At 37.2% G+C, this 26983-nt stretch overlaps 1 protein-coding gene across 1 annotated transcript in view; it reads right to left on the reverse strand.

The window, feature by feature from the left end:
* lmo7a (LIM domain 7a) overlaps positions 1 to 24711 on the reverse strand; it is a 63880-nt gene extending 39169 nt beyond the window's left edge. Inside the window, exons 1-5 of the mRNA XM_088415041.1 lie at positions 24613 to 24711; positions 24238 to 24450; positions 12692 to 12762; positions 9519 to 9588; positions 1055 to 1161 (exon numbers count right to left, since the gene is read on the reverse strand). Coding sequence (XP_088271167.1) covers positions 1055 to 1161; positions 9519 to 9588; positions 12692 to 12762; positions 24238 to 24306 — 317 coding nt within the window. The 5' untranslated portion in view covers positions 24307 to 24450; positions 24613 to 24711. The remainder of the gene's footprint in view (positions 1 to 1054; positions 1162 to 9518; positions 9589 to 12691; positions 12763 to 24237; positions 24451 to 24612) is intronic.
* Between the last annotated feature and the right edge of the window lie 2272 nt (positions 24712 to 26983).

A 26983-nucleotide genomic window follows, 5' to 3' on the forward strand; every position in this document is an offset into this window, starting at 1 on the left:
CATAGAGAATAGTGCAGATCAAGGTAAAAAAATCATCAGGATATCAAGGAAAATGTTGAAAAAAAGAACTTGTTGCCTGAAAAATTCATCCTGGCACAGCTACATCATGATATTATTGGAGTTATTCAGGATGCGTACATTCTATGCAATATTCATAAAAATAAAAATAAAAAAAATCAAACGTTCACACGTACAGAACAATTATGTAAATATATCTCCAAGGAACATTCTACAGTATTTTTTGAGTCAGGCACCAAATTATTACAATTGAGGAGAGTTGAAACATGGTTAGAAAAAATGGAGGAAACATTGTGAGAGTGCACTTCATCAAGATCATGGCCAAAATGCAATGTTCTCGGTCAAATTTAGACCCACCTCCTGCTTACTGTATATCTTGATTATTAATAAAATTGAAAACAAAAAGGTAAAAAATAATAATAATAATAATATTAAATGTATGGCTTCTTACTGAGCCAATTCCCAAACCCTCAATGACATTCATATGAAATTGTTCTGTTTTCAATTTGCAAATTAAAAAAGTGACTGAATAATTAGAAAAACATTTCATCAAATGTTTAATATGAAATGCAGTGAAAAAAAGCTATTTTAAAAACAGCGGAGAAAACAATCTAGAGCTGCATCCTTATACAGTTTTGAAACAAAAGATTTTCCCAAGCTTTTTGTCCCATTCCTCGATAATCATTAAAGGTTCATCATTAATTGGTTATGTTTTTTGTTTTGTTTTTTGTAATCTTGTTAACAAAGCACAACACCGATTTTTGCCTCAATTTTGGCATATTTGCACAGCAAAAAAACGAAAATAAAACAAGGCACAAATGCATTTTATGAATCTGTGCAAAAGTCCATGGCTTCTTGCCGTGATGATGTTTTGCGGAAATTGGTACTTTTAAGACTGTTCTGCCAACAGCCAAAGGGCAATGACGCCAGTTGTAATGAATAACATGCACATGTGCTGCGAGAACGCAACTGTGAGGAACTACATAAAAAGTCTCATTCATACTCTATAGCAAAAAAGCTGAAAAAAGCTACTTACTTGACTGTGACTCTTGACGACAAGTCCTGGAGGTCCCCGGGGTGAAAGAGCTGCGCCTCCTTGAGTCCAAGCTTGAGGCAGGCCTTGAGGAAGACGTTAATGTTGTCCTGGATGGATGAGAACAAGAGAGCACAGATGAGTGCTGTACACCACTAGCAGCACCACACATACACACACAAAAAAAGTAATCACTCAAGAATTTTCTGGCAGCACTAGCGACTCAGCTAGCGACTCATTGCTTCCAAAGTTCATATCACACAGGCAGGCGGGCAGGCAGCAGGGAGGAGCAAGTGTGTATGTGTGTGTGTGTGCATAACAAACATACAGTGGAGGGGAGGGAGGGGTGGTGACATGTGACAAGAGTTGACTGACAGCAGCAACGAAACCTGTGGGCAGGGCTCGGGTGTGGCTAGAAATGCTAAAATGAGGAAGTGTGATGCCACAGGCTTTATGTTTGGTCTTCTTCTCCTCACACCCTTTCTGTGGAATCTGAGGGGCAGCGGCCTATTTTGGAGATGGTTGCTCGGAGACCTGAGGTTATAGAAACTCACCTAATCCCACAGTGACTATTTCGATCAACTTTTTGGACAATTATTGTTACTATTACTTGCTGGATGTTTTATTTTTTTTGTGAGAACGGACGCAAGCGCCACTTTAAAATTATTTTACACGTATGTATTAAACCAGCTACAATCAATCCCATCAACATTTTTAAAAGAATCCCTAATGTAATGCCTTCATAGGTTGTGTTTTTTTAAACTTGCCTTGCGGACAGTGTATTTTTTTCGTAAATGCTCCAGGCCGCTTAAGAATAGATGGTGGGCTGCAAATGAGCCACTGGTTATAGAAGGACACCCTTGCTTTAAATATTATTTTTAGTTGTACTAAATGTTCTTAACTCCTGCTTCAGGACAGCAACACCTGTAGCATCTGAGGTGGTGCCCAATTTTGCAGATGGTTAACATGACATGCAAAGGGATGGACACTTATGAAATATTAACATGAGGAGAGGCTTGCTAATCATTTTACATGCGAGCGTACAGTATAGCACCATGCAATTCCCACAACGCCAAAGTGAGTTCCAAGTGAGGACGTGGGATGACATCATCATGGTCTGGTGTAATTGCTGGGTAGATTCTATATTTAAATAGGCCTAAACATACTGGCTCCATAAGCCACTGTGGCTGCCCACAGGCCAATTCCCCAACCATTCAGCCTTTGTAATACTTGTACTAGCCAATCATTAATATGTAAAATTAAAGGAAACAAATAAAATACAGAATCTGCAACAGCGGCTTTTGCCTTTAACCCAAGGGCGGTACGGTATACACCATTTCAGCTTGGCACTAGTCCAAGAAGCACATTTATGATCAAACAAATGTCATTGGGATAAATATCTTACAACAGTTTGTCATAAATATGGGGATTTTTGTTTTCATCCATTCATTTTCTATAGCACATTTCCTCATAGGAGGCTTGGGTGAGCTAGAGCCTCCTTGCGAATTTTGGACGAGAGGTAGGGTACAACCTGCAAGCAATCATTCACACTAACATTTACAACAATGGCAGGGCTTTAGACTGCCCCGAACTATGCAAGTTGCATTTTCCATCTACTCACATGTTCCACCAGTGAAATTTAGCAGTAATATACAGTAATTGATGGCAAATATTTCTTTAGTGAATTTACAGTATGCACCTCCAAATTTTCTCCTCTGAAAAATAATCAATTAAGGGCAGCCTGCAGACCTGAGCTCTGGACAATATTAGAGTCTTCCAGGTGTAATGAGTGCCAGCTTGCGCTGCACAAGTGAAGGTTAGTAAAACCTCACACCTGTGAGCTTTCAAAGAGAGTAGTGGCCACTGAGTTCCCTTCTTGAGCTTTTAGTTCGATGGTTTGCGCAATTGACTTCCAAGTGTGGATTTGAGCCAAAAGTGGTGAGGACTGGTTAGTGTTGGATTACCATGTTACATTGGTGACATGACCCAGATTGGAAGGGAGGTTTCTAGCCCTGTGTGAGTGTAAAAATGATGATGTTAAAAAAAAAATCACAGCCATATTAAATGCAATTGTGGGCTGTGCGAGGTTGACTACCGGTTGACGTACACAGACTAATTAAGATGTTTTTCCACCTCGCCTTCTTCAGCTCATCTTCAGAATGTTGCCCGGCCGAGTGACTGACATGATTGCGCAAACGGCGCAAAGCACAACTTGGTCGCACCTTTGATTCCAGGATCGTTAAGGCAGTTCAAAAAGACTGAGATTTACCACAGCATTTACCATACTATTTAGTGAGCAGTCCCAATGACACTTAGTCGGATTAGGATCACCATGCAATCAAAGATTAAAACAATAGCAATGAAAACAAATCGGTATGTAATTTAAAATTACATTTCTACATTTATTTGGTATTTTATGTTAATGATTATTTCCTAGGCTTTTTAATATTTATGCTATGTTGTATTAGTGTATGCCGTATTGTTATTTTAATGCTAGAGGGATGGAAAAATCTCTGTGCCTCTGTTCTGAACATCTGCTGTATGTCATATATAACAGAAAAATAACTTCCCACAGCTTATGTTGACTTGTTTAGGCATAAAACACCTTGCAAGAGAGTGAAACAGCTAGTGAATGAATACCTCTGAAAAACGTTTTCAATATGCAAATAATAAACAATCAATGGAATTCTGCAATACCACTACTTCAACGACCTTTATAACTTAAATTCTTATATTTGAAATCATCTTCACCAATCAAAAAGAAAATGTCATAAATCTGTTCCAGCTGCCACGTTGCATTACTTGAAATGTGTGCCTCTTTACCACCAGGGGGCAGCATATTGCAGACCCAGAGACACACGAAGAAGATTTTCACAACAAACTTATTATCTAATAATTGTAACTACACCAATATGTGTGAGTCATATTTGTAGAGTAAGTACGTCGGAGTATTAGATTGTTTGTGGTTAGATCTGTATTCCTTAATGTGGACAAACACAATAGAGAATGTTCTGTATGGAATTATACTTTTAAAATACTTTTTAAGATATCTTTTGAGAATTTTGGAAACCTCAAAACCGCAAAAACCTCCCTCCAATTGCAAAAGCAATGATAAAACGGCCAGATACTGTAGCTATTTAAATGTAGTAAATGTCACTTTGATAAGGACACAATCGAGAAATAGAATTAAATTGCAGGCATGCTTTGAGAAATTGACATTGTTTTAGGGATGCTACTGCCACACATCTACTTTTTATCCAGGCAAATCCGCCGTGTTGATTTGACAGCCTCCTAAACCTCTTAGAACAAACTAAAAAAAACTTAAACTAAACTTAAATTGACCTTTTTTTCAGGGGCCTGCAGAATATGCAGTCAGACTGTGTCTGATCCATGACAATTGGTCACATTGTGGTCAACTTTCTCTTTTCTGCAGCAGCAGTTTTGGGCCCAAGACGAACGCGCACTGCAATTAGCCTTAAGTAAACTCTAGCCTGAAATGCTATTTTAATAGCAGCCCGGATTGTTGACATCGTTCAAAAATTCCCTCAAGCTTTGGTCAGATGTTTGTCATTGACACAAGTAATGGCTTCAATAATGGTTAAACGTCTTTGTTAAGACAAAGAGGCCTGAACGCATCATGCTTCTGTTTAGATTATTTCCATTGAGAAAAATTGCAAACAAATTGAACCAGTGAGTGGGCTGTGTTCGGCTTTATTAATATGAAAATAAAATGTCTTGTGTTTCCTTTGCACCACAGTTAATAATGTTGCCACGGCTGCAAAGGAAAGTAAACAGTTCATTTCCACAGTGATGACGCAGCATCAGGACCAAGTGAGGGTTCAGTTTTCTTTCTTGTGGATACTTTGGACGGGATGGAGGGGAATCAAACTTTTTCAAGCGGAGCTGGTCCATCCCTTCACCAACCTAAATCCAAACACAGACCCCCTTCATAACAGCCGCGCAGCCCAAGCCGCAGCTCGCTGACTCTTCAACAGCAACAACAACAGAAAGAGGCCTGCGCTGACTTGGGAAGATTTCCCAAAAGAAAACCAAAAGAATTTGTCTCTGCAGCCAATGTTACTAAATATTCTGCAAAGTTGGTTTTTTTTTTTGGTTTTTGTTTTTTTACTCTTTCCTTTCTAGTGGTTTTTGCTCCTCCAACATTGTACCCTGTATTTCATCTGGATGTCAACATTTACAAAACATGCATGAAGGCACCTTTCTAATTTTAGCCTTTTATCTTGCAACAATGCTGTTTTTCCCCTGTTTTCTTTTTAATTATTTTTATTATTCAAGATATAGCTTATAAAGCACCCCATATTTTTTTTAAATTTTTATTGTATAAAAAGGAAAAACAATTTTAAAATGTGAAGAATGTCAAGTATGTGTTTTTTCTAAAACATGAACAACATTACAAAAAAAACTGTTTTTGCATATTCTTAATTTTAGAAAGTATTATGCAGCATCTTTTTACTTTTTGAGACAAACAATTTTGCTTTTGTATTTTGGAAATTATTGGGTCGAATACATTTATTTTTTTTTAGCAACACTGTGCAATTCCTACTACATCTTTTCTTTCTTTATTCTTTTCTTATATCATCTTCATTTTTGAAACAATTTGGATCTTTCCAACAGCATTGTTTTTTTTTTTTTGCATTTTCATCATTATTCATTTCATTATTGCAAATTAATCAGCTACCATTAAAAAAACAAAAGAATAACTATTTATGAACATTCATTTTATGAACATATGTATGAACAACTACTAACAGTTCTTGGGAGGGGTCGAGCTGTCGCTAATATTTGTCAAATCCGGGTTTATGAAGCCCTTTGAGATTATTTTGTGATTGAGAGCTATACAAACAAACTTGCAGACTGTAAAACACTTTGGGATTGTTTTTCAAGTCTCCCTCTGCTGGTCATAACAAGCAATGCAGATTTCAACACTGAATTGATTTGTCCCCACTTGTGTACCTTGCCCTTATTCATTATACTTAAAAACAAACTCTACACCCATCAATAATCCTTATAAGGGATATGGGTGACTATAAATATGTTTAATAGTAAAAGTCTCTGCTATTCTTTCAGCAGAGTGTGAGTAAGTGACTCATGTTTGCTTGGAAGGCTGATGGTCTTTTCTCCATGCGGTTAGTGGTAAGCGATAGCTGCCGTCCAGGCGGGAGTTTTCCCGTGTGTTCGCTGCACAATTTATGAGTGGGTTGGTTTCAAAAGTTTTGTGATCCAAGCCTCGGAAAATACCGCAGCGGATCCAGGAGGATACTTTGCCTTAGCTGGCGTAGCCTGTGTGAGAAAGGTGCGGGAATGCTTGTTCATGTCAAAATAATCATGATGGTGCAGTTACACTTGAACAATCTTCTGTCATAAGCTTAAATAATGAGTTACAATTACTTAGCCTTTGATGATGCGTTAATGGTCAGTGCTTATTAATTTGTAAAACTTGAGTATAAAAGTTGTTTTTAATGTGGATTACACCTAGAAGTTTGACCCAAAAAAATAATCAAAGGATCATTTGTGTAGATCTGTCCTTCAGATACACACTGAGTTCAAATATCATGAGATTTGCAGCTTGAACTTACGGTTCGATAGTATTTGCCTTCACTGTGTGGTGGAATCACAAACAAAGCCACAGAAAAGGTTTGAAAGGAGTTGAAATTCAACAGAATTTACTGAAGTTGCCAGTAATTTTGCACGACTTGCGGTCTAATTTACTGTTTGTATCGAGTGTGTTTCTTCCACTGGCAAGCATGTTGATTGACTGGGCTCAAGTGGGGGGGGGGGGGGGGGGGGGAGTGGGGGGGGGGGGGTGTCTTTAATTCCACTAAGCAGCTGGACTCAATTACTCCCACAAGAGAGAGCTTTGTAACGAGTGGGTTTAAGGCACTTCTCAAGCCTCTATTCCCCTGAAACTTGTCACTCCCCGAAACACCAACGAAACTACTCTCTAAAAGCAGCTTACACTGATACATTGTCAGAGGGGGAAAGGTTTACTCTTAAGGAAAACTTAAGAAAAAATATTGACAAACAGCCCAACAATAGCTTTTTAAAACTTAGCCTTATTTGAACTCCACACTGCTTAAATGAGGAAATGCTGAGGTGATCTGGAGAATCTTTTCTATTCACTGTTTTATGGCTAGGTATAAAAATATTGTTTTGGCAGCATCTTGTAGTATGTTGGTGTTGAAGTGACTGGAGACCTGTCGTGTCGTCATTGCCTTGTCTAATATCGAAAAGGTGCAATATTGCCATCTTGTGGCATCTTTTAGCAGTGGGAAACTGTTTTGGAAGGGCACATTTTCACTATTTGCAGCAGAGCAGGGTCAATATACTTTTATTTGCTTGTATTCAGATAGTTACGTCTCTAAATCTTAAACTTGAACCTTTAGCATATCAGTCTAGAATAGCATCCAGCTGACCCAACCCTAGGTCAAAAAAAGCTATATGTTATAGTTTTACCACCCACTATGTGTTTATGTATTTTTGCAGGTTTACAGATAACCCATTGCACGTCATAACCAATGCACGTCCACGTGACGGTTAAAGACCAGAGTTCAAATTGCTCCGGCCTTCCTGTGTGGAGTTTGCATGTTCTCCCCGAGCCCACGTCCTTTCTCTCCGGGAACACCTCCTCTCACACTCCAAAAACATGCTGGGATAGGCACAAGCAAGCCTGTGACCCTTGTGAGGATACGTGGCTATCGAAAATGGATGGATGAATGATTACAACAAAACTTTCAAGAGGCCTATAGGACAATCACAGAAAGAACATTTAGTTTGACAAATTCCTATAGCGGTAGTATATTATATGTAGTTATACTATTTCTTTTAATCATACAAATGTATTATAAAATGTTATGTGTTATGATACCAAGATATTTTTTGTATTTATAGCCGTATATTTTTATTTTAGATGATTGCATTGTTGTAGAAAGTTGTTAATTTAATGAATATTCATGCAAATAAGCATTTTTATTTTGTTCTATTTTTTGTATTGCTATGATAATAAATATTATAGTTATTATTATTATTATCGGAATTTTTATTATTACTGTATATGGGCAGTATTACATTCACTGTATTACATTTTACAATGTTATCTCATGTTAAATGCTTATTTGTAGTTTTGTATGTCGTGTATTCCTTTTGAATCTATATAATAGCATTTCTCTTACTTAATTTTGTGACAAAACAATATTGTGGGAGGCACGGTGAAGCAGTGGTTAGCACATCTGCCTCACAGTTCAAAGTCCCACGTTCAATTCCAGCTTGCGCTGACCTGTGTGGAGTTTAAATGTTCTCCCCGTGCCTGCTCAAGTTCTGTCCTGGTACTCCGGCTTCCTTTCACATTCCAAAAACATGCGTGGTAAGTGTATCGGACACTCTGAACTGTCCCTAGATGTGATTGGGTGCATGAAAGGTTGTTCATCCCTCTGTGCCCTGCGTTTAAAAATGGATGGATGGTTGAAAAACATTATTGTTACGCATGGACTTTTAGCAGCAAGAGGTCTAAGACCAATTTCTATTTTGAGCTTTAAACAGAAAAATTTTACCTGCCTCTTATTTACTAGGGCATTTTCACTTTAAAAGTAGGTACAATAGTAAAAGTATTTTTTTTGTATGACCAGCAAAGCAGACAAATGGCCAGGTCGACTACATCCACTCATAGAGAGATTGACTCAGTTATGCAAAACAGCAATATGGGTTAAAACAAAATGTGAAAAATATTCCTTTAATAACTAAGTATGTCCACCATTCAATTTTTGTGATGTAGTCACTTACGGCATCGTAACATCTTGTTTCTTTTTTTTATTCTGCATTAAATGTCACAGGAAGAGTGAAATTGGCTTTACTTACTGCTCTGATACAACCTCTGGAGGTGGAAAATTTCTTGGTTAACTGTTTGTCCTTTTATTCTAAATGAATGATTTTTCATCTTTTACAGGCAGTGGAAAGGGGCTTCCCTTCACGACTGAATGCAAACGTGATGAATTCAAAGGGCAAGTTTATCACCTATTCTGTTTCAATGCTGTTTATGTAGAATAGTCAAAAGAAAAAAAAAGAAAAAAAGTGCCAGCTTGTACGATCACCATGAAAGGGGCTTCGGTAAAAGTGATGACGCTAAGCCCATTGGTGAAAAAGTGACGAACCAACCTCACCTCCTCATTCCGTATCGGTGTCTTTATAGAGAACACCATCAAGGGAAAAAAACCTGGAAAAATGGTAATGTGAAAAGTGTTTCTATTACAGCTTTGATACTACTTATACCACTGAAGGCAAGAAAACTCATTGGGCTGACTTCATCCCTCTAGTACTTGTCACTGCCATTCATTCATAACAACCGGCGAGTATAAAGATAGCAAAACGTTGCTTTTTACATTTAGCATGCTCTAATTAACTGTGGCCTATCCTCCATCATATTCTGACAAGACAGAAAGCTAAAGAGGCTTACCAGACCAGCGATTGGTGTTGGCAGCCTGTTGATCCTCTTGATGATGCCAGGCCTGATCTTGTTGATCACTCTTGAGGAAAGAGAGCAAAACATAAGACATGTGTTAGTCTGCTCAAAGTTACAGTGAATGAACAAAAAGCTTTGCAAAGCCCTGCTGTGTTTACGACAGTCTTTAATGGCGGCCACCTGGATACGGTTTAGTCAGTGGCAGTGCTGCAACACAGCGTAAACAAGCTGGACCCTCTACACAGCACGAGTGGAATAAAGACTCACAGAATAATTCATTGGTAGCTTTTCAAAGGGAAAGTCAACCCCAACGTTTTCTTTACAATAATATGTTCAAAGCTTCCCCACTAGTCTAAACGCAGTATTCTTTTCTGATTCATCTTGTTTTTGCGGAACATAAATTAGGCTGGAAAATCAGTTTTTATGCATCGAAGGGGACCGTCAATTTGTTGCTTGCTGTTGACTAAAAATGACATCAGATTTGCATAAAGTCCACGTAACGACCAATTGGGGCTGAGCTTATAGTATGAACCCAAATGATCACCAAATTCAGAAAAATAGAGTCACTGTGTTAGGGTTGTTAATAAACGTGATTTTATTGACTAATACTTATGTAATTCACACATAGTAGACACTACATTACTGTATGATCTGGCAGGCACTTGGCTTAAATACTGGGTAGGTAATTGGTTGCACCTGGTGGTGATTGGGCTGACTGAATGGAATGTGGTAAAGGGAAGGAGGGAAACAGCCAGATAGGCACTGGAAAATTTAAGGTGGCATTATTTTACATGACATTCGTCCATGCGGACTCAGTTTGGTGAGACATTTTGTCTTGTGGGATTGTGTCTCATCCCATTTCATCCCCATTAACTTCGATAAGCCTCCAGACATGACTAGTGTCAGAAACATCAAGCATCTGCCATAATGTGCTTCCTTTTCAAAAACAAATAAATAAATAAATAATTAAATAAATAAATGCATCCCCCACCTTAAGTATTTTGCGTGAAATGTGCCCTAACTTTCAGAGTTAATCATTTGTTGCCATTGAAGGCAACAAATTGAAAGATCCATTTTTACTGAGCTGGCAGTGGCTAACTTCATTGTATCACCCTTTGTTTCAATGGAAACATTGTATCTGTTGGGGATCCTTTAGTTGGTAAATGAGCACATGGCACAGTAGTTGTAATCTGAGGTTGAATTTTGCAATTTTCACCACTAGATGTTGCCACAGGCAACACACAGCTTCTGGTACAGACAAAATAAATCAATCTTCATCCAGATTAAATGGATCCCGAGAACATTAGTCTAACTTTGTGGCAGCATTGTGAATGTTAAAGAATGCAAAAGGAATGCGAAAGGTTTGTCATACAATAGAAAGTCGCTGCCAATGTATCAGATAACAAACTGGAAGCCGTGAAGGAAACAATTGTGCTCGCGAGCCTTCTTCCTTCGATAACTAGCAGCACACAATGGAAGCAGAGCATGACGTTGTTGTTGCGAGTGTGAAAGTGATTCTTCATCCTCCCTTTTCCCTATGCTGACAAAACATAACATGAGTGTCTTTGATGGCTTATACTTTGAACCAAAATTGATAGTAGACTGCAATATGTTGTATAGTTGTGGTTGTCGATGGCAGGTGTACAAACTACATAATTCCATCAGCTGTTTCAGATTTTTTTTGTCCCATTCGTGTCTCTAAATAAGACCTAAATAAGATAAGATAAGTTATTTCAGTCAGAATGAAAGAAAGTAGAACCTTGCTCAAATTTTATTTAAATCGGCATCACTTAATAGTACAAAAAAAAAAAAAGTTGAGTCGAAAACAACGCAGTTATGGGTCAAAAGGAACCGAACCAATATTTGGGTTCAATTTGACCTTTTGAACTGTTTTATAGAAATTACAGACTGGAAAAACAAATGACCCTGATTTGGGGGTTAACCCTATTTTTAGAGTTGATTGTCATTAGCAAATTATCATATGCAAAGATTAAATGATGCCCTCTGGTTTTATAGTTAGCACAAAGCTTTTTATCTTTGCTGTCACTGGTAACCTTCTGTGGCAGTATCTTAAAAATGCACACTTGATGATATTCCTTTTTTCCCTAAACATGCACCTAAACAACCCTAATTTACCATGACATGACATTTTAACAAAACTGAGAAAATTCCCTCCAAATTTGCAAATATTTTAGACCTTCACAAGTATAATTGATGTATAGCAAAATTTCCATATTTAAATACATTAATTATTTAGTGAGAATGGAGGAAAATACTGGGCGTCACATAATTTTCTTTTGCATTTTTCTTTCTATTTCAGTCTACTTTTTCTTGAAAAAATTGCTTTGTTTTGTTTTCTAAAATGTCATTACATTATTTATGTAATAATGCAATAAATTCTCAAACATATAACATTCTGTAAAAGATGTTTTCTAATATTAATGTAAATCACTGATGGATTGTTTCTCTTATCATTCAATATATATTCGATAAAAAAAAGATGGGATGTGGATTTCATTAGACAGTCACATTATTATATTAATATTACAATTTGGTACAGCACCACAAGTTTTTAATTTTGAGAAATATTATTAAACAAAAATAGTTTTGTGACATTTTCCAGATTTTTTCTCGTGCAAAATGTGTTTTTCAGATTAAACAAAATATATAAAACACAAATTTTAAACACAAGTTTTAAAATGTTCTCTCTTAATATTACAAAATGTTAGGACATGCTAAATTCCCTTGCAATAAAATAACTATTCAGATTAGAGTAACTTTTTTGTGTTAGTGGTCTGAGTTTACAGCATAAAAAAAGAGTATCTACTCACATGTGTACCTATTGAATTGACCAACTAATGTGCACGGGCCACAAGCAAAATGTCTGTGCAATCTGCATGAATAGTATGATCTTACAATATGAAAACTAAAAGTGTCTGTCCTATGACTCCCTTCAGCTGCGGGCTATTGTGAACGTGTGGCACACAAGATCAGCAACATGGAATAAGGCCACAGTGCATCCTCTGTTTTGCAGCCTTGAAGCAGAGGCTTGCTGGATGGGAATCCAGCAACATGAAGGGAATCGATGGTGGGGAGGGGGGTCCATCTGGGAAACATCAGTCACACCAGAAAACCAAGAGAGAAGAAACGAAAAGCTGCGTACTTACTCGCACAGAAGAACTCCATTCTCCAGAGCTGATCGGAAGTCTTTGCCCTTAAATGTTTTGTTGGTGACTGCCTGGGAAAAAAAAAAATGAAGAGAAACAGGTTAGGAGTGTACAAGTGCAGGCTGAGTAGAGGAGGTGCTGGTATGCGACCATGAAAGGGGGGTGGGGGGGGGGGGGGTGGAGAAGAAAGGTAGGATGTGGAGAACAGTAGGAGAGGAAGTCCGAGGTATTTCCTCCGGCGTTGCTACATGGAGGCAGAAAGGAGCAGCTTCAGGTGCTCCTGGAGGTGCACTTAATCCTCCTAAAAGGGGAGGTCAAGTCCAAGATTGATCTGAACACGGCATTTTGAATAATACAGTGATTTAAAAAAAAAAAAAAAAAAAAAAACACCTTTTTGTTTTGTCCATCTCAGGTCGTTGGCTATTTTGCCACTTGCTGCCACCTGACAATGACTTGGAACCAAAGACCTCAACTTGTAAAGTTTGCAAGTACCCACTCCACAGCGGCCAATTTGACATCATCTGCAAATGGAGATGTTGCATTTGTACTTTGCACTCGCCGAACTGATGCAAATGTGCCATGTAGACCACGCACCTCTCCGCACTGACTTTAAAGCAACAAAATAGAGGAGCCACTTCTATTGGATGGCAAACAAGTGTTGCCTCCCACAATGGCGCAAACTCCCCTTTCTACCAAAAGTAAAAAAGGAAACACAGCGTGGGGTCAAAATATTCATCAGTGCTCTCGTTTGCCTGCATCCGCGACGTATAATTTTTGCTGTGTGAAACATACTTTCAAATCAACGTGTGTCCGGACGCAACGTGTTGGTGTTGAGTGTTGGTGAACAATTGTTTCACACAAGGCAATTGCAGCCTACAGCGGTAGCATCCTTTCGATACAACTCATACTCTTTGGCTGCCTTAGCCAATCAACTTCGCTTCCTGATTTGTGCTCTTTATGTGACTCATACTCTTTGGATGTCTTAACCAATCATATTCTCACATTCATTTCCCGGTTTGTCTGTTTCAGTACCACGGTAAATTCAAGGTAGGATGCGAGCAGCTAAAGTGTGCGCGAAGAAGGCATACCGATTGAACTTTTATCTCCGTCCAAACAAATAATAGAGTCGGTTCTCTGCGAGGTTTTCGGTTTTCTAAACCAAGCAGGCGACATTGTGAGATTGACAGACAAAGCAAGGCTATTTGTGTGGGCATCTGCGTGCCAGAGGGGGAAATAGACTCTCATCGACATGAGATAACAGAATACATATTGTACTATTAATTAATGTACATTGTAGTTGTAGCATATGCTCAAAAATGAAAAAAAATGGAACATGCTTCACCCTTTTCACATACAATTTAGTTGCTCACTTGAAAAAGTTTATTCCCATCTCTCGTTTGTCATAAATGTTAATATTTTTCTTTTAGGGAATAGTTTTTCACATTTTACTGCTGCTATTTCTTTGGAAAAGGACAATTTGTCTTGCTCTACTTTGTCATTTTTTTAAATCTTCTTTTATAATATAAACACTATATAATTTGTAGCTAGGTTCAAAGAGTGGCAGTTGTCCACATATTATTTTTTGGACATATTCCTTACAAATCAAAACTTAGTAAATGTTTTATATAAAATGTTATATTCTGTCTTGCAATTTGCAACTGCATTTACTTACTAATTTAATTTTGTCTTTTTTTAATGTGCAATTTTTGGGACCACAAACATTTCTGTTGGGACCCATAGTTTTTTTTTGGGAATGTGAGTGCACCCAACACTTTCCCGAGGTAAAATGAGCACAGCATCTGGATCAAGTTTTCACTTGATCTTTCAGTGCCTCTCTTGACTGTCAAGGCAAATCCAACCAAGATTGTAAACGAAGGACAATGCAGTTGCAATCATTATATTTTTAGAAGGCTGCTTTTTTTGGTCCTGACGGTATATAATAAGTGCTATAACCGGCCTGTTTCTTTTTTTTTTTTTTTAAAGCTATTCCAATTTTATTATATAGTGCCAGGAAGTCCCATGCACATACAGTATAAAAACTGTACTTTTGTTTTTTGTTTTTTTTCGATCGAGGTCAACAATACAGCACACTTATTGACATAATGCACAGAAGCATTGCAGGTGGCAAAATCTCAACAAGTTGAACAGGTTGCGCTAACCACATTGGTTGGTTTTGATGATTCCTCCTGTTAAGGCTTTTGTGTCGCTTTCCCTCTCCTGGAATACAAAGAACTTAATGATCACCCTGTCCACCGTCTTTCTTGTTTGTAGCGCCAGCTAATTACCTGGGGATCTGATTTCCCCACATTGTGATGATTTTCAAACAAAGTGAAAAAAAATGTGTTGCTACACCTCCAAATACACCCTCTGTAACCTGAACTGGAAGAAGCATAATTTCAAGCCGTGCAATTTAGGGTATGATGGACAAAGAAGAGAAAAGCTAATGTTGAAAACCTTAAAAAAAAAAAAAAAAAAAAAAAAACCTTGATTTTTTTTTTTTTTTTTTTTAGCACAGTCAACTTGGTTGGGTTTGTGTGTGCATGTGTTTGCGTGCTCGGGTGCTGTGTGAGTGACCATTTCAAATCCTGCCCCCTATTGCTCCATGTCAGCAAAGGCAGAATTTGTTTTTAACTTAAATTTCAAAATGGTTAATGCACATGGTAATAATCCACAAATACTGGAATTTAACAATCATAAAGCAAGCATAGTATGCAAAAAAAAAAAACTTGGACTGTTTACTTTAAACAATATAGATGAAATACTACATTAATAATAGTCATCTTCTCTCCTGAAATATTTATTTATATCGTATCATCATATTTGCATCATACATTCAGGTAAAAAATATTTAAAAGAGATGGTATAAAATATAAAAAAATCTGAATGCACTTAAGTACAAGTATTACCGAAAAAAAAACATAATATGCAAATAGACAACATTGTAAAATAGGAGTAATAAGAAACAAATGTAATTACAAAAAAGGTAGTACAGTAATAGCGAAAAATGTACCTTAAAAAAACAATAAAAATAATGAAATAATTTAAAAAATAATTTTAATATAAAACAATTAAAAATGAAAATTAATAAATAAATAACCAAACAATAACAGAAATAATTAAAATGATTTATAAAATAATTTACAAATAACAAATGAAAAAAAATACATTTTAAAAGATCATTTTACAAGAATAATTGCAGTAGTACAAAGGTTTCAAGTTACAAAATACTTTCAAAAATACTATTACGGGAAAACAAGTGACAGCATAAACTGGTAGCTGGTAGTATGGGAGGAAGTGTGTGTGCGTGTGTGTGTGTGTGTGTGTGCGTGTGTGTGTGGGGGGGATCAAAGAAGTTATACTGATAAATTAAAAGATAAAAAACTAGTTTATTAAGAAAAACACACTATACTAAATTCATCCTTTTTTTTTATTTTACCAAACATTTTCATGTTTGTTAATACAATTTTTACCCCAGAACAACTATCGAGCACCGTATTTTCGCCTCTCTTGTGAACTACATTGATTTCTGAAGCAAAGGGTTAAATGAACTGAAACAAGAGGTGGTTGGGGGGACTCATCCAAGCACTTAACTTTGCACTTTGACATTGTTCCAGACATTTAACACTAACTGTAGCGTTTTCCTGTCAAAAGCGTGAAATAAAACCTTCAACTGCAGCAACTGCTTTGATTCAACGGGGGAGATTTAGGGGCAGTAAGAGCAGCAGCAGCAGATTTTGAAAATCCTTGCTGCAAACCTCCAAAGCTTGCACTCCCCTCAAGAATGTGCTGAATGAGTCTCGTGATGGCTTTCTTCCCACTATGCCCGTTACATCTTAAAGATGAGGTTTGCAGGATGTCTTAAAGTAACAATTTGTAACGACACAATGGTTCTCCATCACAGCTCTTATTGGAGTATTGATGGTTAACATAAACAAAATGCACAGCTGTAGATTTGGAATTGTCAGGCAAAAAAAAAAAGAACAAATGGAAACCCAGTTATTGTGTCTAACCTTTGGAAACTACAGTAGATAACCCCATCACTTAGTTTCAGTGCCTGCATGTATTCTTGTTAACCTCAATCTGTATTATCTTTTCATTTGACAATAGTATTTATTATGAAATGTTATTTTTTTACGATAAAGTTAATCATGAGAAATGTCAGAAAAAATGTTTTTTTTAACCTCAACTACCACAAAAAGGTTAGTATATTCAGAGAAAAACTTCAGTTTACAAGAATAAAGTGGTGATAATGCGACAAAAATGTTTTTAAAATCTTAATACGAGAAAAGTTACTGTTTTGTGACAACTCCTTATAAGACGGAAACAATAATTTAATTAAAACCAAGATTTCTAACAAAACTTTTTGATTTTCAGAGAATGAAGTTCTGACATTTTGTAAAAGTTTTGATTTCTTGAATATAAAGTCATAACAATGATGCAATAAATGAATAATGTAATAAAATATAGTAAGTTTTAATATGACAAGAAAGAAGGTGTAATATTAGAAAGAAAATACTACAACAGCATAGGAGAAAGCAAGACATTGCAATATTTGACGTCTTACCGTGCTAACAGACTCCACAGTCTTCACTGTACTTCCAACGGCTCGTTTCTAGTTGCCCCCAGTCTCCTTTTAGATAAAATGTTTCCTAACCGAGGAGAAATTACAACAGAGTCTGCTCACCATTGTTGTTTGTGAGTCTGGCTATACGTGATGCATTCAATATGGCACGGTATTCCCAGTTTCCTGCGCTTCCCAGAAACCGACCGTCCTCACATCCAAGCGGGCCGCTACCGTACAGTGGAAAAGCACCATGAAAGCAACTCTAGTTAGGTTCCATCTTGTGTCCATATCAAAGACAATGAAGACTTTTCAAAGACAACATTTTTCAATCCACTAGATGTCAGTACATGCAACACGCTGCTCCTTGCGTTCCGTCAACGAGCCAATAACGTTATCTGGGCTGAGCGCAAATAATCGCAGGAATTGAGTCCGTGACCACAGCTAATGTTTATTCATGCAGGCCACTGAGGCGCATCAGTATTTGCACACCACACACCTCCCATCCACCGAATGTTCCTAAAATCCTTTGTTCTACAAAAGGACAGAGTCATGGTTCATCGGGGTCCAACTAGGGCATTATCCAAATACAGTTCAATATTCCGGGGCTCTGCGTACATGTTGATTCAAGACTGCATCAATGTGTTCGGTAAAAGCAGCGAGACAATCCTTGTGTGAAGTCCTCATGGGCCTAATTGCTCTGGACCACAAGTTGTGCCCGCCACATTGAGGCGACTAATGACCAGCCCGTAGGACAAACAAGAAGGCAGCGTGGGTCACGCGAGGGCGATTCGTTGGGGGCCACAAATCACAAAGAGGCAAGGAGAGCTTATTTTGGTGAACCTTATTAAAGGGTGGCCAAAAAACATATTTTCATCCACAGTTTGAGATGTTTTCCATTAGGTTTGTGGAATTTTCTGGTCTGAGACGCTTAAAAACATACTGTATGTAATTACACCCACTGACCACACTATTAGGACCGCCTTTTTCCTCTTATGTGGCCAAATGAGGTAACTGAAACATTCAGAACTGCTCACTGTATGATAAAGTACCCCAAATTTTTCAGTTTGCAATTTCCAACGCATGCACCACATCCATGGGTCTGCTTCATTCATTGATAAGTGTAATTCTGTGGTGACAAAGTGCTGCTGTCAGAAAGAAAATCCAATCCACTTAATTGGCATACTTTTTTTCCCCCCCCACACTTTTGGGCCTCATTTACAGCAGATAGAAACCGCCTGCCCCATCATAACTCCCTATCCCTACAAAAGCCGTACTGGGTGTTGAAAGTGTATTGCGATATATTGTGATACAGCAAAAGCGTTTTGCGGTACGTATTGATATAAAATGTCTGTAAAAAAAAAAAAAAAAAAAAAAAATCTTATGTCATATATATTAATACTGACTGAAAAAAAAGGAAAGAAATTATTCAAATAGACAAATTATATATATATTATATATATATTATATATATATATATATATATATATATATATATATATAATATATATTATATATAATATATAATAATATATTATTATATTTTATATATATATATATATATATATATATATATATATATATATATATATATATATATACATACATACATACACACATACACACATACACATATACAGTACAGTGATCCCTTGCTACTTCGATTTTCGAGCCCTTTGTCTTTCCCTGATTTTTTAGGAAAAAAAAAAAAAAAAAGCTTACTGTATTGCGGAGACAACTGTGACTGTTTTTTTTGCATGCCAGACAGACGAGGTAACTATAAATGCACTTGCCACGGGCCTTCTTCGGATGTGGAACTACTGCAGTAGACATATTTACTCAAATCTTAAATGATTAAACCTCATACGTTGTCATGTTTGATCATGTAGATTAAACTTTAATTTAACATCTGGGCCGCTGTCAATCTTGACTGCAGCTGTGTGAGACTTTAAAGGAAAGAGTAAACTGTATAAGGTTTAATGATCTAAGATTTAAGTAAATATGTGTACTGCAGTAATATTTTTCTTGAATAATATGTATTGCATGAAGACTTTTCCCATTAAAAAAAAAAAAAAGTAGAGGCGCTACTTTGCAGGTTTTACTTTTTGCGGGGGGATTCCAGTCCCCATTAACAGAGAAAAACGAGGGATCACTGTACTTGTATTTCGTCACTTCGTACAGCAATATATCAATATTTTTGCCCAGCACTAATATATATACACATACATACACATGCAGTATTTTAGTGAAATAATTAAATCTAATACAATTTATTTGTGTTTTATATTTTTATTCTAGTTATTTGTCTTGATGGGGTAAATAAAATCAGTAGATAGCGTGCCCCCACCCCCACGCCCCACATAATATTAACTTTATTGGTTGCAAGGAATGTCCCAAGCAACTCAAATCTCAAATCTTAAAAGAGAGCCTCAGATAATTATGTTCTTTGATTGGCTGCTTTGCTCCAGTGGATGCTAGTGAGTCAAAGTCAACCGTTCTGGTATCCCAACACAAACACTGGAGGGGTGGGAGGGCGGCGCGCACATCAAAAGTATCCTGATTATACCTTAACTGGTTTTGCCTTCAGCCAACTTGGGGCTTACCTAAAACTTATTTAAGAAACAGTCTCACATTGCACTCTGGCAAATAAGTTTGGAGAAAAAATGCCTGTGATGACAAAAAATGGTGACCAGAAGAAAGCAAATTTTGCATTTGTTATATGGCAAATAGGATTGAAGAGCATTTTCTATTTAAAACATATTTTGTAATTCAATACCGAGGAGTAGTTAACTGGCATGTGGATGTATTATGTTTGGCATTGGACTCTTTGACTGGATCAAAATAACAAGCAACAAAAAATGGAAGACTGAAGACTTGCCCAAAAACAGATGATTGAGTGAAAACTGCAGCACCTAGACTTGGACACGGTGATGGAAGAAGTTAATGTTCGCATGTCTTTGTTACAACCACAATGACAGTTCTCGTCAACCAATGAATGACTATTTATAAATAGCGCCAGGTTGTGCCTACTTGTTATGGGAAAAGTCCTGTTTAGTGGAAATGGGGATGAAGTGTTTGGTTTCATCAAGACTGTTAACATAGACAATTCAAAGTGAAACTACTGTGTGAAACTACTGTGATGAAAATCAAGCGCTTTAAAGTGTTCCTGTGGTGATCATAAGGAAAAATATTACATTTTCTTGACATCATTCTGAGAAATCTTTCCGTCTCACAATACTATCAAAAGGTCGTTCAGTCCATTGAATCGAAGTGATCAGAGAGAAATACCAGCTGTCACATCCCCGCCCCCTTCCAGCAAGTTTGGTTGTTTGCATGTTGTCTCCACAAATAGTTTCCTCGAGACCTTTAAGCTTGCCAACAAAACTGAAACCCATTTGGATGCAGGTTTTTTTTTTTTCCACAAATTAAATGGCAGAAAATGTCAATTGTGCACAGTACAGCGCAGTTGTGTTTCTACTTACAAAGTACTTTAACAAAAGGGCATATACTGCTATATGCATATAAGGGAAGGCACGCACATACAGTACGTGTCATGGGTGGGGCAACCAAAAAATTGCACCTAATGATCCTTCCAGTCTAGCTTTGAGTGCATTCTCCAACCGACTTAAGTGCTTTTACACTTACAGTACATGCTTCAGAGGCCATGTACAAAAAAAAAAAAACTGGAACACTTACAGAGGGCGATGATAGGGCTGCTTAGTTTTATGAAATGATTGTTCGGCCATTTGATGGCACATTGCGCCTTAGATATCAAAACAATCACCACAAAATCATACAATATGGCAGACACATAGACAGCCGAAATGTTATCAAGCGGCAAAAAGTATTGTGAGAAACTTATGCAGACAGAGTGACGCCTTTGATAACCATCTCAAGCGATGCTACATCCAACTTTCTTGCTATGCAAGATTCTCAGTGAGGAGCAGCACATTTTCTGGGTTCAAAAAAGGATTGCCAACAACAGACACATACTTGCAAGTACAGTATTATCCATTGTAGAGGAATGTTTAGTGTCCCGCCCCCCCAAACATCTTTAAATATTTTTATCATAAATAGACAACATACAGTAATTCTTCAGACATGAACTGTGAGAGCAGTTCCAACTGGTCATGGACATATTTATGGGTAGTCAAAGTGCTAATTATGTAAATATTTAATACAACTTTATAAAATAAAAGTTTTTCCCATATAGAATCAACATAATGTTGGACTGAATGTATCCAAAAGGGTAAACAGTAGCAGGTGAACGCTAGTGCAGTATTTCACTTTCTGTCACTGAAGCAATCAGCTAGCAATTTAACACACGCATGGCAACTGGTCACTTCCGCTCGCAGGTTGCAGTGCTATTCTGGGCATTGCTTGTAACAGTATGAATTTTCGTCTATTGATTATGGACAGCAGACTAATGGATTTGGTCCTATTCCTTTTTTTTTTTTTTTTTTTTTAAAGCTTCACAAAATCATCTTGCGGTCTAGATTAAACCTCTTTGCAAGACAGATCTGGCCCGTGGGCCACACATTTGACAACCCTGATGAAAGATACTCAAAATGTGAAAAAAAAGTATGCGTGTGAAAAAAAATCGTTGCTCTTTAAAAGCTTTTTGGGCACAGTTCTGTCAATTTTTATTCCCAGAGCGGTCCCACGGTCTATTTTCACAGATTTAAATGACACATGTCTTCCAAACAATGTCGACTGTAAAATCATGCAAATCCAAAGAATCAATGAATTACAATAGGAAGACGGAAAGTGTGCATCTTAGACATGGAACGCAAAGCCGCCAGACATATCTTCTAGTGCTATGAAACATGGCAGGATTTTGGACGTAGTTCACTTTTTGTAAGACCGCAGATGAAAAATGAAACTAAAATAACTAGAGTGCAGGCAAAGAATGCAGAAAAAAAGTTGCAGCTAAGAGGAGCAACACCGATGAGTCACCGATGTGGTCCAACATAAGGCCTGGCATGCATTTTTCCACTGTTTTTAGTGGTTTTTTATTGGTCATTGAAAAAGGCGATTGTTTTGACGGTTATCTTCTTTGTTCAAATTATTAAAACAAAAAACTCAAACGAAATGCTAATTATGGCAAAACTATGGCGTGAATGTATTTTTCAACATTCTTGGTGCCCCTGCTACTGTTTTTTTGTTTTTTTTTTAAATGTAATGGTACTATGCTGGGGGCCTCTCATGCAGAAATCTGTCCATGTGACATGCTGCAGAGCATTTAAAATCAACATTTTAACCTTGTTGCCACCATTATTAATAACAACATTCAAGCTTCTGTTTCAAACTGTGAAGCTGAGCAGCTTGTTAATCATTCAGCAACCAATAAACATAAAAACTCTTTACCTACCAGACCTAACACGTTAAAACTACAACCATTGTCCATAGGCCACTGCCATCTACCTGCATAAGCTGGTGGGTTTCCTTATGAGATCTTGGTGCCCCCCCAGCTACAATGGGCCAGTGTGTGCACCACTGATGTCACACTGAAAGCATTCACATCCACCCCACCTCGTGAAATGGGAACAATATTTGTTTAGTTACAAGCTGTGCACAACCAGAGCGTCACCCTGCTGAGAGGAGAACATGTGTGATGAGGAAACATCTTTTCAACCTCTAAATACTATAATAGTGACGCGAACACACAGCATGCCATGCTGTACCATCTACCATCATGTACACCATGTATACAGGTAGTGATGAGGTCACTTTCATTCAAGTCTTGTCTCTCACATAGTTTTGACATATGTACATGATTTTTTGTAACGATGTAAAATATGCATACTCAGAAGAATAGGTAAAGTCCAAGGACCTTAACTCATTCACTGCCAGTTGAGGAAAAATGGATTTTTGACGTCTGTCACCGTCATTGGCAGGGTGAATGAGGTAAATGTTCTTCCACGAAATGGTAAATTCAGTCAGGTGAGTTTTTAATATAAGTAATACATGTTTCTCTTGAATATATATTCCGAGACATAGTAGCTAGTAGAAAAAAGTCATTCACTGCCAGCCGAGGAAAACTGGATCTTTGACATATATATCGTCGTCGTTGGCAGTGAATGACTTAATAAAGATCTAAGAAAGACAGTTGCAGATTGATATAGTTGGAGAAGTTTTTTGGAGCCATTTCAAAACATAATTCTCCACCAAGATCAGCACTTCAAACAGTTGTACGACATTACAAGTTGTTATACCACTAGGAGAAGAACTAAACTGACACCATCACAGGAGAATACTTTGTGGCCTATACAGTACGGTGTGTTAAGTACAACATACTCAACATGTTAACGTGTGAACAGTCCATAGCTGACACATTTGTTATGTGTCAAGTTATTAAGATGGTTGGCATGGGACATGTGAGATTGCAAAAAAAAAAAAAAGTGAAAAACATGTCACATTGAACAGAATACAAAATTGCTTTTAAAAACCATGAACAAGTTTCCTAAAATGAAGTTTCAAAAGCTATTTATCAGCAAGATTACCAACATATTGCAACAAATTAGTTGTAGTAATCCATCCACAAGTTATTTTTTTAAACATTAAAAATGTTTTGAAAAAAAATGTTACCTAACTATAAATAAGTTAAAAAGTGTATATGAAGGTATGAGTTATTTTTGGGTGGTAACAAATAAAAACAATTCATTTAGTATCTTGATATCGATGAAAAAATGTTAATGGACTTAAACGTACAAAGCTGAGTTATAGTTACATCAAAAATCAAAAACTAAGCATATCTGTTGCAGCGATTCCCTATATACTACATGCCTAAATAAAATGTGAATTTCAATGAGTCATCAGCATGTGACATTTACAGTAACAGCTCTCCTTGCACTCCTCGTTTATTGTTCCACTTGCAACTTGTCAGCCAAATATAAAATCTTCCATTTCTTGACAAAGACAACATCTCTGACCGCATGTAATTGACTTCTTTGATAGAAAACAAGGTGAAAACGGGTGCACTTACTTCAATCCACCTCTGAGCCTCCACGTACGCGTCCTGGCAGCTCACCGTGGACTGTTCTCGCCACTCCATCACACCAAAACGTCTAGTTACGCTTTGAATTAAATCAGTGGTTCACACGTTCATAGACGTGGACATCATTGTACTGCCTTCTCTTCTCTTCTCGACGATGGAAACACACCGAGTGGACCAACCAGGTGTTATTTGCTAACCTCGCTGTGAACAAAACAAAACGAAACAGTTACAGTAATCGCATTCTATTGTTATGCGTGAGTAAGGTGGAACAGTCACGCATTCTTTTGCATCGCATCACATGATCGTACGGCTCGAGCCAGACACACCTGTCGACTGTGCACGAAGTAATCTGTTTATCATTACCTTTTAATTGTTCCCCCTCGCAGTAGTCACTTTATAGTCGCAGATCATATCCCATGATTCTCTCGGAGTGGCTAAGAGGAGGGAGCCGTGTGAATCACCTAATACGTCTGCATATTTTTTAAAGAGAAAATTCGAGCCTCCCTTGAAAAGATTATAACTTTTTTTTCCCCAAAAGAATCACACACTATTTGACCCTGCAGCGACACTCTGTGGAGATTGACGTGTAACGCAAACGCGCGTCGAAAAAACACTGGGAAAAAATGGTTCTTTGGATTTGCTTAATAATAAAATACAGCATACGTCAGTTGCGCATGATTAATATGTTTCAAACTAACACAAGTAATTTTAATAGTTATGACTAACAGAGGAGAAACGTATTTTGAAAACTTGTTTACATACATGTTTACATATTAATCGTTTGGTCTCTAATGTGCCTAAGCTTAAAAACACAACACATATATGAATCTGAATAAATACAAGTCAAATTTGACACAAAAAGGAAAAAAAAAACAAGATTCAAAAACTGAAAACTAAAATAAAAAATTCCTTGTTGACATGTAGAGGACAAGCCAAATGTTTGGACGCACCTTCCCATTTAATTTCGTAAAGTAATGAAGCCTACGTTTTTTTTTTCTTTCTTTAGTTAGCTGTTAGTTCTTCTCAATATGAATTTTAGCCTTTGCAACCCCATAAGAAGGCACGAAATTTCACGTATTAACTCTGAAAAGGTACATGTGTGAAGTAAAAACCCATTTCAGATGATTACCTCTTGAAACTTAAACAGAATGACAAGAATTAGCAAATCAATCATAATCAGTGCAAATGGCGGCTGTTTTGAATAACCTAGAGTATATAAAACATGTTTTTAATTATTTCACCCTTTTTGTTCAGTACCTACCCACATAAAACACCATTCATATTTCTGACACCTTCAGCTAGAATCTGCAATGTAAATAGCCGTACAAAAAAAGACAACACATCAAACAAGGTGTGTCTGAACTTTTGGTCCATACCGTAAGTGCAGAAATTGACTGGGTATACCTGTCAGCAACCACAGTAAGAGGAAGTCACGATGGGCATGACAGTTTTTATAACTGTACTGACTCATTAAAATTGGTTTGTTTAAAATGCATGCACAAACTCTAAAGGTTTTTCCATTGACTTATTCATTTCATTCATTTTATTTTTGTCGTTATTTTGGCAGGTTGTCATTCAAACATTCCAACCCATTTAGTGTGCAATTGAACAACCTTTTTTTTTTTAACGTGTTGTCTAAAAGCAAGGTGTTCTGCCCCCCCAACCCAAACACAAACACACCTTCGAGCTACTTAGCATAAGACAGTGCTTCTCAATAAATATTTTCCCACTATTCGAGAAATAAGACAACCAACCACACACAGAGAATCATTTAGATTCAACAACCAAAGCTCATGTCACAAAGCCAAAAGGTAAAAAGAACTGCAGTGTTGCACAAATTAGCATTATTTTACATAACTACTAGCTTTAGTTTCTGAGGAATGCCCTAAAATTATCTGGGTAAGTTGTTCTTGTAGGATTCATGTTATTGTGGTTACGCTAATCAACAAGTGTAATTCAACAGTTTGGAGGTAAAATGGTAAAAGGTAATTGGGCTTTCACTCATAGAGCGCTTATCTACCTTCATTTCTCAAAAGCACGTCATGCTGAATACTCATTTGCCAACTGATGGCACACCATCAAAAGCAAGTGGGGGTTCAGCATCTTGCCAAAGGATAATTTTTGACATGGTGACAACGGACAGGGATTGAATCCACAGCCTCTAAATTGGGAGATGACTACTCTTGCAGGCTGCCCAAAATGCTACTGCAGCAAATTAAAATGTAATGAAATCTCTTTGGGTTTTTGCTGCATGCATGGGTGTGCATGGGTGTTGCAATGTTTCACACACGTTTTCAACAAAAAATAAGGGGGATATGGAGTGGAAACACCTCAAAAGTATCAAATTGTATTTTAATTTTTAAAATTAAGTATTGGTTGAAAAAAAAAATACAAAATGGCTGGACAAGGAGTAATGGAGTCCACTATAATCATCCATTCATCCATTTTCTAGAGTCGCTTATCCTCACAAGGTTCGCAGGCTTGCTGATGCCTATCCAAGCGTACTATGGGCATTAGGCAGGGGGCACTCTGAACTGGTTTTCTGTCAATTGCAGGGCACATCTGGACTAACAACCATTCATGTGACCAATCACACCTAAGGAGAATTTACTATGTTCCTACTGTAATCAGTTGAAAAGTTCTTCAGCATTTAAGCTAATTTGTTTACAGGCTTGTTGAAAAAAAACATCAAAAAATTTCATCAATACAAAAAATATAAGACAAAGACATGACG

This window comes from Hippichthys cyanospilos, chromosome 5 (genome assembly GCF_059441005.1).
Source record: "Hippichthys cyanospilos isolate Australia breed blue-spotted pipefish chromosome 5, RoL_Hcya_1.0, whole genome shotgun sequence".
NCBI lineage: Eukaryota > Metazoa > Chordata > Actinopteri > Syngnathiformes > Syngnathidae > Hippichthys > Hippichthys cyanospilos.